This window comes from Leuresthes tenuis, unplaced genomic scaffold, assembly GCF_036924035.1.
Source record: "Leuresthes tenuis unplaced genomic scaffold, fLeuTen1.0.hap1 SCAF_14, whole genome shotgun sequence".
Lineage (NCBI taxonomy): Eukaryota > Metazoa > Chordata > Actinopteri > Atheriniformes > Atherinopsidae > Leuresthes > Leuresthes tenuis.
Window position 1 is genome coordinate 18,493,194 of NW_027325368.1, and position 17,843 is coordinate 18,511,036.

General features: G+C 41.9%; 1 protein-coding gene across 1 annotated transcript in view; it reads right to left on the reverse strand.

Annotated features, from left to right (window-relative positions):
* chd7 (chromodomain helicase DNA binding protein 7) overlaps positions 1-17,843 on the reverse strand; it is a 64,323-nt gene that overhangs the window by 14,694 nt on the left and 31,786 nt on the right. The window contains exons 5-24 of the mRNA XM_072363707.1: positions 15,268-15,412; positions 14,314-14,436; positions 13,775-13,840; positions 12,600-12,655; positions 11,886-12,000; positions 11,478-11,561; positions 11,238-11,375; positions 10,467-10,588; positions 9,572-9,815; positions 8,025-8,201; positions 7,558-7,701; positions 7,348-7,446; positions 7,071-7,257; positions 6,765-6,981; positions 5,991-6,186; positions 5,532-5,699; positions 5,196-5,375; positions 4,973-5,083; positions 3,554-3,765; positions 963-1,162 (exon numbers count right to left, since the gene is read on the reverse strand). Coding sequence (XP_072219808.1) covers positions 963-1,162; positions 3,554-3,765; positions 4,973-5,083; positions 5,196-5,375; positions 5,532-5,699; positions 5,991-6,186; positions 6,765-6,981; positions 7,071-7,257; positions 7,348-7,446; positions 7,558-7,701; positions 8,025-8,201; positions 9,572-9,815; positions 10,467-10,588; positions 11,238-11,375; positions 11,478-11,561; positions 11,886-12,000; positions 12,600-12,655; positions 13,775-13,840; positions 14,314-14,436; positions 15,268-15,412 — 2,984 coding nt within the window. The remainder of the gene's footprint in view (positions 1-962; positions 1,163-3,553; positions 3,766-4,972; positions 5,084-5,195; positions 5,376-5,531; positions 5,700-5,990; positions 6,187-6,764; positions 6,982-7,070; positions 7,258-7,347; positions 7,447-7,557; positions 7,702-8,024; positions 8,202-9,571; positions 9,816-10,466; positions 10,589-11,237; positions 11,376-11,477; positions 11,562-11,885; positions 12,001-12,599; positions 12,656-13,774; positions 13,841-14,313; positions 14,437-15,267; positions 15,413-17,843) is intronic.

Consider the following 17,843-nt stretch of genomic DNA (forward strand, 5'->3'; position numbering starts at 1 on the left):
CTTCTACGCAGCTGATGTATCCATATTTGTTAGAAGTTGCCATTAAATTAACTTGATCCATCAGTCTTAAAGCAACTACACATGACAATTTTAGCTGTACTATAAGTTCACTGCAAGCCACGCGGTGGCTGGGGCATCTGATGGACTTTGCTATGAGATCATGCTTGATGCATGAACACATTAACGTAGAGTAAATCTAGGGGTTGATTGACTGAAAATTGACTGTCCAGTTTACCACAGTGTGCATTAATGGGTTTGCTATTCACTTAAAAGCTGTAATAAATCTGCTCTTTCCTTCCATAGAGTGTTTGTCTTTCATGGTATAAGCTGAAGCACACATGATGCAGGCAGGGCAACTGCAAGAACAGCTCAGCCAAATTCAATCTGTGTTTCAATCAGTTAGGTTCCATCTACACTTTTCAGGTTTGTTTTGGATTTTGCACAATAGTGCCCACGTTACGTTGATCAACAGGTCCACTGACAGTCTTTGACCATATTTGGTCACAAGAACGTTATATCAGCAGTCTATATATCACTCGCGGCCTTACGTACAACTGTCATTTTTAGCCACTACTGATGATGTCACCACAAATCTTTCAGTTTGGTTATTTTTTCCATTTGAGACAGCGGATAACTGCAGTGATAACTGCAGTGCTAGAAAAGGACCTCAGTACCAAATGGATTATGTTTTAACTGTCCAACTAAAATCAAAACAATGCAACCAAACTGTATTCTTTCCCAGCTGTGGTAAGCTTCTGTGTGTTTGTGCGTGGAAATTTCTTCGACAAAGGGTTTCGGGACCGATCAGGTGGAAAGAGGTATGTTACGTTTGACTTCAAACTGTACATATAGATGAATTATTCTATAAAATTCTCCAATACAGCAGGACATAAGTGACTATATGTTCATGTAGAAGACACAAACTGAACATGCTGGAGAATCAGGGGGTTTGTGTAAGTTACCTGAGTGGTTGGTCAGTGTTTTGGTGGTCCCGTCTTCACTTGGGGTGATCAAGTCCCAAATGAAACTTTTGATGTTTTCGTCTCCACGGTAATGCAGCAGGCAGTAGGCCAGGAGGGCCCTGCAGATGGTTTCCACATCTGTCTCCTTCAAGGGGCGCTTGAAGCGACCGTGAGCCAGGATGTCACTCCACCTACCCCAACTGAAGACAAACACGGGTGGAAATAAATGAGTCAACAAGCCAAATATAAAATATGTGCCCAAGCTGTGACATACAATACTTCATGAGCACTGAAACCATGATATTCATAGCAGTCAATAACAGGTATAGGAATCAAAATTTTGAATTTTCAGTTTTCCCTCCCAACAAAGACAAAGTGAGAGTCAACTTAATCATGCAAAAGCTAAAGTGGTGAAAGTACAAATACTGACGACTGATATAGTATTGTTTTAATAGAAAAAACCCCCACAAACAATACCATTTATTAGTTATGGTGGGGAATTTTGTATAATCAAAAACTGATCTGAAAATGTTCTTTTTAACCTTGCTGACCAAAAAAGGAACTGGGCAGATTATCTTTATTCTTCTTTAGTCATTGTACGCCATCTTGTTTGGAGATTCTGAAAAGCAAAACTCGACTCTGGCCAAGCAACATTCATGATGTTACAGAGTCAGACAGACAGTTTCTAAATCCGTGGTCCACCATTTCATGGCTGACACGACCCTCATCCTTCATGAATATTTACACAAATCCACATCATCTGGTCTCACAGCCCCGCACACAGTGATGAGTGCTGGGATCTCATTATACTGTGCATCTTACCAGGCTGTTGACTTAACTATAACTGGCGTCTTAAATAGTGCCACCCAGACATCCCCCCTGTGTGTGTTTACATGGATCACAGCCCATCACCCCCCCACCACTTCAGGACTCCACTAACTGATGTGGTGTCCATTCAGCCTTTTTCTCGGCTCTGCCTCCCAATATTCACTGAACCATGTCAACCAGTCTTACTTCCAACCTTTATAGAAAGCGTAAAATGGTGGGTGAGGGAAAGTGAGGGATGGACAATGTGAAAAAACAACAGAGGGCTGAGCAGAGATGACAGGCCCAGTCAGACAGTGTGTTTTTGTGTCCTACAGCCTCAGGCCGTGAGACTAGACTGTAACAATAACAACGCTGACATCTCACTAGCACCACTGTTCTTTCTTACACACACACGTCACGCAAGTCAGTCATGAAAATGGAGGAACTCGGCTGATCATCGATGTGTGTCAAGTGTGTCAGTTTGACTTTGTATAGTATACTGCGCTCATATATGTACCATAACAGACTGTTACTGTGCACTAGTCTGTGTGCTCCTCTGTTACTATGCAGATTAATAAACATTTAAAATTCTGTGCATTTGAAAATTCCAATAATACTTAAAAAAAAAACAGGGATCTAAATTCACAATGTACACTCCTGAAGAGAAATCACAGTTGAAAGAAACGTAGGGAGAAAAAAAAAAAAAAAAACGTAGTTAATGTCATGGGATTTTTTTTTTTTTTTTTTTTTTTTTTTTTTTAAAAGGTGTGTGTGTGTAAAGCAGGATTAACAGTCAATTACGTGTATGTGAGCTAAAGACCCAATATTCTCCAAGGCTGCTTCAAGCGTACTTATGTCCATGTATACGTGTTTGGGAGCGTGTTTAGGGGTAGTGCCAGCAAGTGTTTTCTCTGTTGATGCTGACTGCAGAGATTTATGTCAACTAAATCACTTCAGCTGTACATATGCATCCATTCATGATCTTTTAAAAGAAAACAACGCTACAATGTGTGAAAAGACGAGCAGCTAGTAAGACTCTTTAACCTGGAAGCACCTCAAACATCACTAATTAACATGTTATTTATTGCTGTGACTCGTCATCACAGTAAAGCTGCTGCAAAGCCAGTGGACCGAGAGAGACTGATCATGAAGTATCTTCATACCTTTCTGACTAATGCTTATGGATTTTACACTTTTTTTTTTTAATATGTACATAACCCAAAAACTGATGGAGGTTTGGAAATATTGTTAAGTGGATTTTGTTCCATTTGGATATGATTAGGCTGGATGTTTAACCTTTTTTTGGCTCTAAGACAAGCTAAGGTCTCCAGGGTGCAGCTTCATATTCAAAAGGCACAAAATAAAACTTTAGGAAACCTTTGGGTGTTGCAATGCATCTCAGACCAAAGCAAACTGAAAGCCAACTTCTGCTGCTTGTGAAGCTGTATACTGGTGTTATCTCTGTCTTTGAGAAGGATTAGCATGGTTGGATCTGTGGGGGAAAATCTCCAGACTTTACAGGGCGGACTCTTAAGCACTGACATGCACAAGTGGCCAGCTGAACTGCCACAGTAAACAGAAATATGGATAACAACACACACAAAGGGACAATGACTACGCCCTCTGGTCAGGAAAACCTTACGTTGCTACATCTTTACAAATCAACCAGTTGTTTCTGTATCATGTTTAAAACATCGTGTGTTCAATCTTTCACTATTTTAAATAAATCAACAGTCAACCATCACAACAGATTTTTGAGCATTAAGCAAAAAAATGTGACAAACCCATAAACTAGCAGGTTCTTCTCCACTCTGAAGCACTCAGATCGGGGGTAGCCTTGAGTTTTGTCTTGGGGCCGTCGTTGTTTGGATGACGGTTTACTGGGTTCATCCTCATCACTCTCCAGCTCGGAGAATTCAAGCATTTCATCCTCTTTGACGCTGCTGTAGTGCCGTGTCTGCTTCCTTACTCTTGGTGTGTCAATGACCAGGGTGTTCTGGAGAAAAAAAAATTATTCAAAAGAGGTTACTTTTTGTACTTTTATAGCAGAGATGTTCTTTTCCCCCCTTATATTCAGAACCAAGTTTCAAATACAGATGGCCTGAAATCCACCAGTAACAATATGCAAAGTACCTTCTGCTGCATTCCCCTGAAGTGGCCTATTTGTAAATTTGTTGTACATTCTGACTCCTATGACTCGTGTGAAAACTGAGAATGTATGGCATCTTCTGGACCAGATCTGATTAATTGGATGTTTGGCCCTACACTTAATTTCTGATATTGAGAAAAATGCTGTCTAGCTCAAACATAAACTGGAATTAATCATGTTGTCTAATGAATTACATTTTTGCTCAATTAATTTGATTTTTTTTCACTCCCTTGGAATCCCATTAATATGCACAAACAGGGCAGTAGTTAGTTCCACAATTATCACAGGGCTGCAGTCATTTCCATTTTAACATCACACAATAATAAATCCCAGGGGAACAGTCCGTATTCATGCTTGTAGAGCTGGATTAAGTGTTCCAGTGGAGGGTCCTCCACAAGAGAAGAAATGAGGATGCAGAGAGAAGCAGTTGTTGGGAGGAAGAAACACACAAAGAGAAAAAAAAAAAAAAGGAAAGAGGGAAGGAAAGCAGGAATACAAGTTGCCAGAGAGCAAAACACTCAACATGTGCGTAAGAATGAGATGGAGGTCGCCTTTCTTTGTGGATGCATGTGTGAGCACTCGCCTAAGTGATATCTATGTACCCTCCAGGCATCTGCGCTCTGTTAAGAGGAGCTAAGCAGCTTACTCTCTCTCGCTCAAACACACACACACAAGAGCAGGGAAACATGGGTAATTAAGGAAGAGAGGAGATTCCCAACTGTCAATATTAATCTCCCTCTTCCTCTCTCTGTGCCTCCCTCCTGTCCTGTCTGTCTTTCTCTCTCAGCCTGTCTCGCATTCTTCCTCCTAGCTTGTGATTATAGCACTCATTAATTGCCACTGCAAGCCCCCTTTTCCATAAGGGAGACATTAGGTGCATGTGTGTGTTTAAGTGTTTAAACTGTATGCACTAAACTATCTAAATACAGAGGATGTTGGGTCACTCTGTTTGGCTTTCTGGTTTCATCACATGTTCTAAAGAGGTTGCAGGCATTTATATGCCCTGTATGCAAGTGTGTGTGTGTGTGTGTGTGTGTGTGTGTGTGTGTAGTACCCGGCCATTGATGGCATCCATGTCTAACTCAGCCTTCTTCGCCCATTTCTGCCAGAAGTCCGGGTCCTCCAAAGAAATGTCAGTTCGGTTTCCTGTTGCAACAAAACTGGCCTGGAGACAGATAAACACGTTTGTGAGAGAACCACCACACCTCAGTTTGTACGTACAAAGTGAACAGACTGTGTGGGAAAAGGAGCAGATTTAGCCCAGTCAAGTTTATTACCTTAGCAAAAGTAGAGCCTTTGCCCTCTGACTCAATGGTGATGGTGTGGGTTCGTCTCTGGAGGATCTGGTCGATGTCTTCCTCACAGAATTTTGAGCCTTCATCTTCCTCATCCATTAGAGCGCCATAGGCACCTTTTCTCAGTAGGTCCTCAATTTCCTTCTTGGACAACTGCTGGACCTGGACAAGAAATAAGATAAGTTTTTGTCTAATTAAAAAGGGATCAGTTGGGAGGCACCAAAATAGGGATCAAAACACACTGTTTAAGAGCACTGTTTGTAAATGAAGGAAATTTATCTGAAATTTGCAGTTTTCAGAGGTTGCAGTGTGACTAACCCCGCTGTTGGCGTTCTCTCGGCCGCTCATGCTCTGAAGGACAGCCTTGTCGAGCCCCAGCTTTAGACTAGCCTTGTCAAACATCTCCCTCTCGTAGCTGTTCCTGGTGATCAGACGGTAGATCTTGACCGACTTGGATTGGCCGATGCGATGGCACCTCGCCTGGGCCTGATGGAGCACGCATCCAGAGATTCAGAAACACTTTCTTTTTTTCTTTTTACTGTGATTTTTACTTTGTTTGCTTTTCACTCTACAGAGTTTATTCAACCGGGCATGTAAATCTTACGCAGAGGATTAATGAACCAGAGCCAAATGTGTCTTGTCAACATCCAACAGACTGAACTCCAGAAGCTGGCCACTCTGGAAGGCCTTTTTGGTATCCCTGACAGCTGTTTCAAAAAGATACAGAATCTACCAGATTCCCTACAGACTAAACCACCTGTATCGTGGAGTGTATACCTGAAGGTCGTTCTGGGGGTTCCAGTCAGAGTCAAAGATGATGCAGGTATCTGCTGCAGTCAAGTTGATGCCGAGTCCCCCAGCTCTCGTACACAGCAGGAATACAAAACGGTCTGAGTCCGGTCTTGAGAACCTGTCGATGGCAGCCTGTCGCAGATTACCGCGAACTCTGCCGTCAATACGTTCATATGGGTATCTGCGGAGTGAGGAAGTGAATTATTAGAAACAAGTGTGCGTTTCTGTACATAAAAACTTCAACTCTATAGTGGAGAGGTGTCAGGCTAACTGTAATAATCTGTTACTGAGTGACTCTCAGCATACATGACTGGATTGGTGTTGGCTAACATGACCATGGAAGAATGCAGATCGACACTTTACAGTTTTATCCACTTCAACTTGCTTCTAAATAAGTTCTTAACTTTTTTGTTTCTTGGGTTAAGCAAGAAAATCCCCAGTATGAGTGCCTAAATTGGAAAAATGGTTTTATTGAATCCCATTTTCTTCAGTTTTTCTTCCTAATCTGATAAGCTTAGTGGACAAACATTAAGCTAGCAGCCTCTCACTGTTACCAGGCTGGAGCTGCTGCTTGTTCTCCAGTTATGAACAAATTCAGTTTAAGTGAGAAGGTTTTAAATGACTCATTTAAAAATCCTAAGTAGATTGATGACATGTCAAAAATAAAACCCATTTTTGTATTCAGCTAAAGATCAAGAGGCTCCAATTTGTTAGCCATTGTGCAGCCATAAGAGAAAAGCAAGCCTTGCTAATTGTCACCGTTTTTGGATGAGGTAGTCCTCCAGGATGTCCAAACAGCGGACCATCTGACTGAACACCAGTACTCTGTGTCCACCAGCTTTCAGTTTGGGCAGCAGCTTGTCAATGAGCACCAGTTTGCCAGCTGCCTGGATCATAGCTTGGAGCGCCATTTCTGGCACGTCTGTCCTGCCACCGTGGGAGTCCCTAAACTCCTCAATGATCTTCTCCTCAGCTCCTGAATAAGAGACAGTGAAAAATAAAAATGACATTCTACAAAGATTTAATGCAACGCTACATCATATTTAGGGAGGAGAGAGTATGCACCATTAATGAGGTAAGGGTGGTTGCAGCATTTCCTCAACTCCATCATGGTGTTTAGGAGGTTGGGGACACTGGCTCCTCCACCTCCACCACCTCCTCCTGCGCCTCCTGCACCTCCTTTGGACAGGAAGGTGAAGTTCTTTTCCAAAATGGCCCGATAGTATTTCTTCTGAATGTTGGTCAACTCCACCTGAAAACAGTAATATTAGATGATACAATTGGAAAAACCCTCCACAATGTGGTCAGCACATCACCACAGGGGTGTCACTAACGAACGTACCTCTATGATGGTCTCTTCCTTGGGGGCCAGATTCTTTTCCACATCCTCCTTCAGTCTTCTCAGCATCATGGGTTTCAGGATGCCTTGCAGTTTCTGAACCTGGTAGACACAGAAGGAATGTTACTGAAATGGGAAATTAGGATGCGTGGGAGGTTAAAAGATGTCACACTGTCCTGCCCTATTTCTGCAGTACTGGCTGGTCGCCGTTACCTGCTCTTCAGTCTTAAGGTCTCCAAATTCAGTCATGAATGTCTGCTCAGATGGGAATCTCTCTGGCTCCAGGAAATTGAGTAAGCTGAAAAGCTCTTCCACTGTGTTTTGAAGAGGAGTTCCCGTCAACAGAACTTTGTGCTCCTGGAGGAAAAAAAGGAAACAGGAAATGCATGAATAGTTTCTAAAATTGAGAAAACAGGATGTATCCTCATGGCTTTATTTACTGAAGAGAAGGATAGAGGAAAAATAGTAACAAAGCACACACAGAGATACATTGTCTATATTTAATTGGCAACAAGTCCTCTCAAATTTCTAATTTAAAAAAATAAAATCTCTACATATCAAAACAACTTCAGCTCACATTAATCCGTCCTTGTGTGTGTTAAAAGCCTGTAAACACATCCCACTTGCTAACTCTTTTACTCCCCATCCCACTGCTATGTCACAAACAGAGCCTCACTCACCATATCCATCATTTTAAGTCCCTCCAGTAGTTTGCAGTTTCGGTTTTTGAGGCGGTGAGCCTCGTCAATTACAACACATCGCCATGGGATGCTGCGAAGCTCTGGACAGTCGGTCAAAATCATCTCAAATGTTGTTATAACTGCATGGAACCGATACACTCCCTTTATTATTTTACCCTGGAGCGGAGTGTAAAGAGAGAGAGGAAAAGCATGAAGGGCAATAGAAGTAATCATCTTCTTATTTATTATCTTGCTGTGTTGATCTATAAGTGGAACAGTTGGTCTTTCAGGTCAGACACAAGCAGCATTTTTGTTTTTTGCCAAATAATAACAAACTGAACCTTGAATCTAGTTGGACTACATTATTTAGCTGCCTGCTGTGTGTTCACTGTGAGCCTCATTCTCGACCAAACGTATCAATACTTTCAACCACTGGGATTTGGTTTTTAAGGCACAGATTTCTTTCGATACAGTTTCCTGTATCAATGTGGTCTGAAGTACGGGAAGGAACTGAATACATGCTCGCTCATGCACGTCTATCTTGAGGAGCAGGTCTGAGCTGCAGTGGACAGAGCAGTAAGGCCACAGTGAATTAGGAAGAAAATAGCTTTAACTGTGATCCCAAAAATCTGCAGTCAGACACCTTACACCAGAAGCAGAAAATAACTCAATGTCCCTCCTTCATAACCTCAGTCTAGAGTCTAGATTAGAGACAAGTAGTTAGCAAGTACACTGCTACTACAGCTTATTTTCTTTAAGGGCTCACTGTGGCGAGGTCCAGCTTGCAGCATTGTACAATAAGAGCTTACAGTACAACAGCTTACATCTAGAGGCCTGTAAAGAGCTTATGAGGCAAAGGAGCACTGTCCATATCTGTCTGGCTGAAGACTTCCCCTAACTGAGGTGTTCAGATCTGCCGAATGTCTTATACAACAGCATCTTGCTTCTTACAACAAGTGTACGTGAGCCTTCTTCTAATTCTCAAACAGAAGAGGTGAAATTAAAAATGAAAACAAAGTCTTGTCTTGAAAGCATCTAGTCTTCATTAGCGATCTTTCTTTCTATTGCCATGAACAGACATTTTTCTAAAGACAGATGAGTCAGAAAATCTAGCAACTCACTTACGGTGTTAAACTTACTTTAAGGTATATTAACTCATCATGCCTCTCAAAAAAATCCTCCATTATAAGCTAACATAGTTGGGGAAGTTAGTTTATATGTCAGCTCAACATACAAGCTACATCGTATACTGTACTTGTTAACTTGATGTTAATGTTATATCCTCATTTGTAAGTCATCTGCTAAATGCATAAACATAAGCTTAACCCACATTTGGAAATCTGCTTGATTCACAGATGCCTTTTGAATTAACTGACTGTAGTTACATGACAAAACACTTGGATCTTTAATTCTAAGTGGAGCATATAGGAGCAGAGAGTTAACAATTGTTCCCTATCTATTCACATCATAAACAGAATACAGCTCCTTTAAAGGGAATGATTAGTGTTGCACTAATAGTTGGGCAGCCCCGTGCCATCCCATTTTACCTGGGCATCTCTGTAGTACATCTCATAAGCCTGAATGGTTTTTCGGCTGGCCTGGCTGCCATGGTAAACCACCACATTGAGCTCAGTCCAGGTCCTAAACTCTCTCTCCCAGTTGGGGATTGTGGAGAGAGGGGCGATGACCAGGAACGGCCCCTCGATGTCTTTCATGTACATCTCATAGAGGAATGTAATGGACTGGATGGTCTTCCCAAGCCCCATCTCATCTGCCAGGATACAGTTGCGTCTAAGAAGAGAAAAATGTGGACACCATTGAGAGGCTGAAACAGATGGATTTTACGTAGCATCAACAAATTGTTAAAGTCCCTTATGCTTTTATGTCTGGTACTCTGTGAGCTTTGAGGCCCTGATGTTAAATTCCTTTACTTTTACACAGCTGAAGTCAACCATCTTCCATGAACTAAGAGATTTTCCCTCCTGGCTTATTAATACGGATTTTCCAAAGGGGTGAGGTAGTCCGTTTCCACTCCAGTGATATATTACACAAAAACGTGGGAGACAAGTTGGAAAATACTTGGTAATATACTACATTTGTCATTTTACCAAATTCCTTAAGTGTGTTAGATAATCCAAAAAAAAACTGCACTGGTACTTCCCTTCAGATAGACAAAATGAAAGCATAATAGACACATTTAATCATGCTTAAGTCCAATTCTGTTGAGTGAGTTTGTCAAAAGACTCCCGAGGTACCGTCAAAGCATCAATTTTACACACGGATGGCACCAGTGGGGAAATTTAAACAGTGGTATGCCACAGGATCATTTAATAATAACTTTAGAGTTCACTTAAGACTATTAAATGAGGTGCTATTATATGTACAGGCTAAGAGTGGCAGTTAGGGACCATTTCTTAAACAATACAATTAATGGTGACTTACGAGTTGTACCAGTTGAAAGTTAGCCAGTTGAGGCCTTCCAGCTGGTATTCCCTGAGTGCATTGCCATTCCCGTATTCCCTGGAGCCCTCCAGCTTTTTCCAGTCAGCTGCAAGAGGACGATCCTTGACACAAGGAGAAATTATTTGGGGTTATTAAACCAGAGAGGTTCATTAGGCCCAGACACATCAGGGTTATAATGTTGATCTGCATATACTGTACTTTCAGGCAGCAGAAATTACATCCTTAAATAAAAAAATGTAATGTTAATCCCGATGGTAAATAAATATCTGCTTCAAAAGTTGTAACAGTCCAAACTAACACTCCCTGAGCTGCACACTAAGCAGAGCTTAAAATAAATCTGCTTCCAAGTGCTGCCACTGTATGATGGAGCATTTCTAACATCGGCCTTAAGGAGAAACAGTAGGCAGTCGTTAAATAGATGGACACAGAGAGGAAGGGAGTGATGGAAGGAAAGACCACAGCCAATCGGCTGCTTCTGTTCAGCATTAAACATACTGTTAGTGGTTTGGCCTGGCCACAAGAGCAGGGCGTGGGTGTGACTGTGTGTGTGTGTGTGTGTGAGAGTGTATAAGACCACAAGAAGGTGGCCCTGTAGAGAGCAGTTAAAGGAGCTGTAAATCTGGAGGAGGAAGGAGCAGGCAGCAGGCCAACACACACAAAAGCACATGCACACGCCTACTGGGAGGAGGACTGTAGACAGACAGCACGCAAAGAGCTTTTACAGAGACACACATGCGCACAGCCACTCACCACTCTCTTAGTGTTGGGTGTGCGTGCTGCGATGCGTTCATATTCGTCGATCTTAGACTGGTCGATGTCAGCCTTCAGTTCCCAGGTGGAGTCTTCGTAAGGTAAACTGCACCATTTCACCAAATATAAGGTCACCGTCTGCACGTAATCACAAAATAACACACGTTTGGTAAGTTTGTGCATGGGGAGAGGAAAAGAAGAGACGGAGGCGGCTAAAACCCCTCAAAGAGATCAAAGCACCTCTCCGTTTTCATCTGTGCTCTCTGAAACGTCCAGGACACGGTCCACCTCCACATAGTCTGGGTTAAAAGGCTCATCATCCATCTGGAGGGAAAACAACAAGTCTCCATTTAGAAACAGGGTTTCACCGTACACTGACACAAAGAATGAGCTAACTGAGGCCAAGAGCATTTATCTTGCATAGTAAAAACATAACATAAACTGTCACTCGCTTTCTCTATAAAGGAGAGAAGAATTGAAGAACCAAAAAGATTAATGACACCGATAAGAAATATCTATTATGAAACATCTGATTATATTGTTTTCAATTCCAAACTACAACTGTCAGCCGATAGTTTTGCCTGAAAGACGTTGCTTAAGGTCAAGAGCAGATAAAGTGTAGATTGCAGAGCATAGCTCAGGTCTTACCTCAGTTATAAAGCTGTTGAGTTGTTGCTTGGCTTTGAACCTCTTTATCTTCTGGTGTATTCTCTTGTCCTTCTCCAGTTCCTCCAGCTCTGCCCAGCGACAGTGGAGGTATGAACTAAGACAAGAGAAGCACAAGCACCCCTCGTTTCAATCATTCAGCGTTTCAACAAAGTTCAACGAATGACTTTGTTGGGGTTCAGGCTTTACTGGTGGTGAATGATGGTTTGTGAGGACTGGTGGATGGAAGACAGACGCTGCAATCTGAAAAAGTGTCTGTTGACTTCAGACTTAAAATGAAAAGGACTTTTCCCTAAATGCGAGTTCAAATATATGTTTTTATATCCAGCTTTCATGCTGACCAGAAAAGAGCCTTGAAGAAATTGAGTCAGACTTTTTTTTCTTTTCTTTTTTTTTTTTTTTAAATCATGCAGATATAGACATTATAGCAGGACACAAGTGTACTACTGCAGCTGGAGTTAGTGATGTGAGAATGGATCTGAAGCACAATTAAGAACCACCACAGGATTAAAAATAAATTGAATAAGGCTTTCAAGCTAAATATACTGAGCTTTTCACACTTAAAAACCAAAGGACACCCTGTTGTGTGTGCGTGTTCAAAATGGGTCTAAAAAAAGGAGAAGCCCTGCTGTGAAAGACAAAGAGGTAAAGAGCAAGAAGAAGAAAAAAAACAAAAAAAACCAAGCCACTACTCACAAGCCCTTGAACTTGACGTAGAACTCCTCAACCTCCACGTCCTCCCCTGACTCCAGCTAAAAAGGAGAAAAAGAAAGAAAAAAAAAAAGGTTAATAATCAAAGCAAATATAGCAGCTAGACAGCTAGAAAAAGCAGAAGTGGTTTGTAATCGTTATATAACATGTGGTTGAGCTGGTGAAGTGGCAAACAGAGAAGCAAGCTGTTGGCCAGCGGCAAACTGACGAAAGCTACATTACATTCATGTCATGCCCATCTTCCAGATGCTGTATTTGCAAGTTTGGATACAAAATAAGAGGTCAGAGATAAAATACCAAGAATGTTTAACAGGTTTAAGTGGGGAAAAATATTAACATATTCAACCGCAAAACTGTGCATGATTAATGAGCTTGCAGTGATTTTTCATACATGTGTGAAAAGAGAAATACCAAAACAGTAGCTCCTCAAAGCAAAGTCGTCCACTTACAGCCGTCATTACTAATGTGGCTGTAGCGCACACACACGCCAAGCATCATTCTACTACCACTACTACTGTAATGCCATGAATCATCAATCACACACGCGCACGCACACACACACACACACACACACACACACACACTGCCCGAGGAAACACTAACTTGGCGTCTGGTGCAGCTAGCTTTGTGGTTTTGGCTGAGTGCCAAGCCTGGGGTCAACTCTGAATGGAGCTGTGAGAAGGGGCGTGTGTGTGTGTGTGTGTGTGTGTGTGTGTGTGTGTGTGTGTGTGTGTGTGTGTGTGTGTGTGTGTGTGTGTGTGTGTGTGTGTGTGCACATATGTGGCTGCATGTAGGTGGGGGGTAAACCCATTGGCAGCTGGCTAGCAAAGGAAAATTGGCTGGTGACTCTGTGCATGTATGTGTTGGCACAAGTAAGAGTTTTTAGCGAAGGCGGAAAAAACAAAGCCAGGCCAACACAAAGTAAATCTGAAGCACAGACCTCCAAGCACAAAAATAACGAAATACAACAACTCCTGTATCTGCTTACCGAGTTAATACAAGCCACCTTAGCTGTGTGTGTCTGCGTGCACATGTGTCTATAATCTGTTTAAGCGAGCTGTGGTGCGGCTAATCAGATGACGTAAATCCTGACCTGGGCCGGTCTGTTCATCTCTGTGTACTGGGCTGATGCCTGTGGGTTAAGAGAGTGTGTATCTCACCGTTTTTTTGGATGTTCGCAGGCCCATGATCTTCTCCACAACAGGCCCTTCTACCTCAGCCACATCCTGGAAATTAAGCATAAGTACTGAGCCTGAGACAGCTTGCATCATGACTTAGTTTCCCCAGCATGGTATCAATTTACTTTTACTATTCATTCTGGTATTAGAATATTCATTTTTACCATACACAACTTTAGTATTACTTGTTTTCTGTAACAAATACACTGTTTTATACTGTATAACTACACCTCAGCCTAAAAAGCTTAGGCCAGTGGACAACACTGAAGAATATGATCAGGGATATCTTTAAATGAAAGAGCACAAAATTATCACATTTGAAAGATAGTCTATCTGGACGAAAGCAACTGTGCAAATATTGCAATAGCAAAATCTATTCTTTAAAGTGACTCGGTGATGCGAGAAAATAAATAAAAAGAAGGCAAATATATGACCTTATTCAGCATGTATAAAAATAATCAACCTGACCATGAATTATATCTTCTCCAAGATGAACAAATTAACAGAAACCCAAACTTTACCTGTTGTTGTGATGGAGATTTTGGTGTTGCCGAGTCATCTCCACTGTCATCATCGTCAGAGATCTTAAACTCCAGGTCTTCTGTGTACCTCTTCCTTTTCACCTGACGACTTGAGCGACGCTTCTAAAAGGAGACAAAGGTATGCATGTTTGGTTTATTAATCGGTAGCTCTTTCAGAAACCCCAATGAGAGAACACATTTGCTTGCTTTTATCACTGCATTCAAACAGCTCACAATATTCAAAGCAAATTTCTATACATCTCCTCATATAGGGGGTGGGTAAATCTAAATCAGAGGTGGAGAAGAGAAGACGTAGGGGTGTCTGTGTACGCTTTGTCCAACAAACAGACTATAAGTTATTCTGTTCTACGTGGTCGAGCTTGCTGCCCCATCACAGTCACCCAAACTGATGGGCTCAAAATATTGTCACGTTGGGCGGTGCGTGGAAACATTTAATGTAGCAGGCTGTAATGTCACATGTCTAAGGGAAGAACGGATGCTAAAGTGCATTCTGTACTATCGTAAGAATCATGACTCTTTAGGCACAGTGCTGTACGTGGCACATAAATATCAATCTGAAGAGGGGAAACAACAGCTCCCTGCTTGTTCCTGCAAACCAGCACATATAAAGTTCACATATTTCATGCAGAGATTTCATGACTTTGCTGAAAATAAAATGTCACGGGCTAAGGATATGATAAAAAAATGATAAATGTTATTAAAAAAAACATGCAGGAGTTTAAAAGTTGCCGACAGAACACGATGGGGGTTTGTCTGCTTGGTCTGTCAACAAAGCTGGTTTACAAAACAAACATCTACTGGCTCAGGGCCTTCTGTCCCTCTAAGCCGTGTCACTGAAATCTGAAAAGGTTTTATGGCCGTCTGGTTGTGAAGTAACAGCTATGAGTTTTCAGATATTCTGGGGGAATGTTGGATCCATACTGGATCTCATACCTGTACACCATCATCATCCTCTTCTTCAGGAGGAGAAGGCAGTGGAGACTTCACCTCCACATTGTCGCACACCGACGACTCCCTCTTCCTCTTGGAATCCTTCTTAGCAGCGCTAGCCCCACCCTCTGACTCCACCTTTTTACTGCTGTGGGAAGAGGGAGGCAGAAAAAAAAGTGAGACAAAAAAGAAAAGAAAAAAAAAGTCAAATCCACCAACGGAAAAAAAAGGACAAAACACATCACAAACACATTCCTCACAGTATTACCTCTGGAACAGACTACTATGTGTGTGTGTGTGTGTGTGTGTGTGTGTGTGTGTGTGTGTGTGTGTGTGCCTGTCCCAGGGCAATCGCCATGTTTGATTTACCCATTTAGAAATCATTAGTGTGCCTGAGGCTCTGGCACACATGGGGTTAATATGATGAAAGACGACATGGAGGCACAGGGAGTGAGATTGAGAGATACAGGCACAGAGAGGAGGAGGGGGGGTTGGGGGGGGTGGTGTCCAGAGAGAGTGAGACAGGCAGACAGAGAGAGGCCCCGGAGAGAGTTGGGGGAGGAGCTGAGAGGCCCCCAGGCTTCCTCTAATCTCTGGCATGGAAAGAAAGAGGAGCTGGCTCCATCTGCAAGTGTGTGTACATTCACACCACAAAGGTGAGAGGACACTCAGCATCCCTCCTCTGTCTCTCAGACAGTTTCTCAGTACTCTTATATGCTACTTGTAGACACCAGGCATGTGTATGATGTGGGCCTAATAGCCAGTGTTCAACTCCTCTTTGGAACAATTCATAATGGATTGATGAACCTCTTCACAAATTAATTTACATAAGATAAGGGGACAGTCGGGTTCTGCCATCACATATCCGGATAACTTTTCTTATTGGCCAGCTGCTGGTCAAACATCTGCACGTCCAGTTAAGTCCAACTACTTTACAAAATAACATTAGCACGCCAAAACGAGCTTTTCCCTAACCGTGTATCTCCATTCTCGATATGAATGTGTGTCTGTGTACGCACTCAGCTGAGGAGAGAGCAGGGAGTCATCTTCACTGCGTGACAAATATCAGCAAAATAACTAACGACAAAGCATGTGGAGTGATTATGAAGACAGAGGACCATCATCATTCATTTGACAGGCTACTTCAGAAAAACTCTAGTGGCAACAACTATACAGTTGTGGAGTGTGAATTATAAAAAGAGACTGAAAACGTTTAACCAACAACAAACAGACATTAACAAATCATCCAGGCCACATATTCATTTACATCTGGTAGCCTTGTGCCATATCCATGACCTGCTCTAAACAAATCACTGCATTTCCCACACCAAAGTTTTTAGACCCTGCATGCTTTTAGGGTCATGTCTGTGCATCTGCTTAGTATTGGGCCAGTAAGACATTAATATGGTCACCCTCCCCAGTCTAATGGTCCACCAGTTCCTTCCTTACTTGTGGCCTGAATATTTGTAACCACACCGATGCATGCGATTGGCTCTACAACCATTCAGAGAAGCAACATAGCAGAAAGAGAAGCCCATGGATGCCTGTTCTGAGGAGAGACCTTGCATAGGACAAGCTCGACACTGGAAGCGTCCAGACAGCTGACCTATATGGAAATATGTATAGGAGCACATGTGGGTCTGCAAAGCGGGTCAGTTTTGCACAGTTTCCATTTTACCCAGAAAGCACTTCAGAGTGTTTTCAAAGTATTTCATCAATAAAAATCTCCTACTGTCCAACTCATGTGTGAACACCAATGCGAACTATATCCAGAACTACGTTTGAGGACACTGTCCGAATTTCATGTATGAAAACTGGAAATAAACCTTGTTACAAATATTTATATTTAAAATAATATTTAATTATTAGTCATCCACATAAAATGCCATCTGTTTGCACAAATTATATCATATTATCATTATTATATACATATATTATATAAACATATGCATATTATTATATGTGTGCAGGTCTTTCAAACAACTCCATAGAACACACACTTGCTGTCTTGTTGAAGCCCACAGGTCATTCAATCTGACCAATATCAGCACTGGAGTGTTTTCACATCACCAATCAGTATCTGCTCAGTTTGCTTGTACCTCAGCTGAGGTAGTACCAAAAAAAAGAAAGAAAAAAAAAAAAGGGGGGGGGTGCCCATCTGTTTGGATCTGATGGAATCACCCCAGACCCGACACTCCAATACCAGACACTCCAGGACGCCCTCAGAGGTCCTTGATCCACACCCTAATTGGTCAGAGCACTACAGTAACAAATACTCTATAATCAGCTGGTGGTCATAATATTATGATCGGTGTAGGGTTTTTTGTATAATTCATATCAATAGACTTTACAATAGAGACCAAGCAAAATCTGGTTAACTCACCAATTAGAAATACATCTCACTTTCTTTTCAGAAGCCACATAATCAGTCAGTCCTGCCTTACGTGTGCCTCCATAAAAACAGTATATATTTCAAAGAGTGGAAGAACCAGATCAACTGTTATTCTACAGCCATGAAAGTGTTGGATAAAACACCTGAAAATACTTTAACCCGACAACAGTAAAAGCTTTTTGTTGCC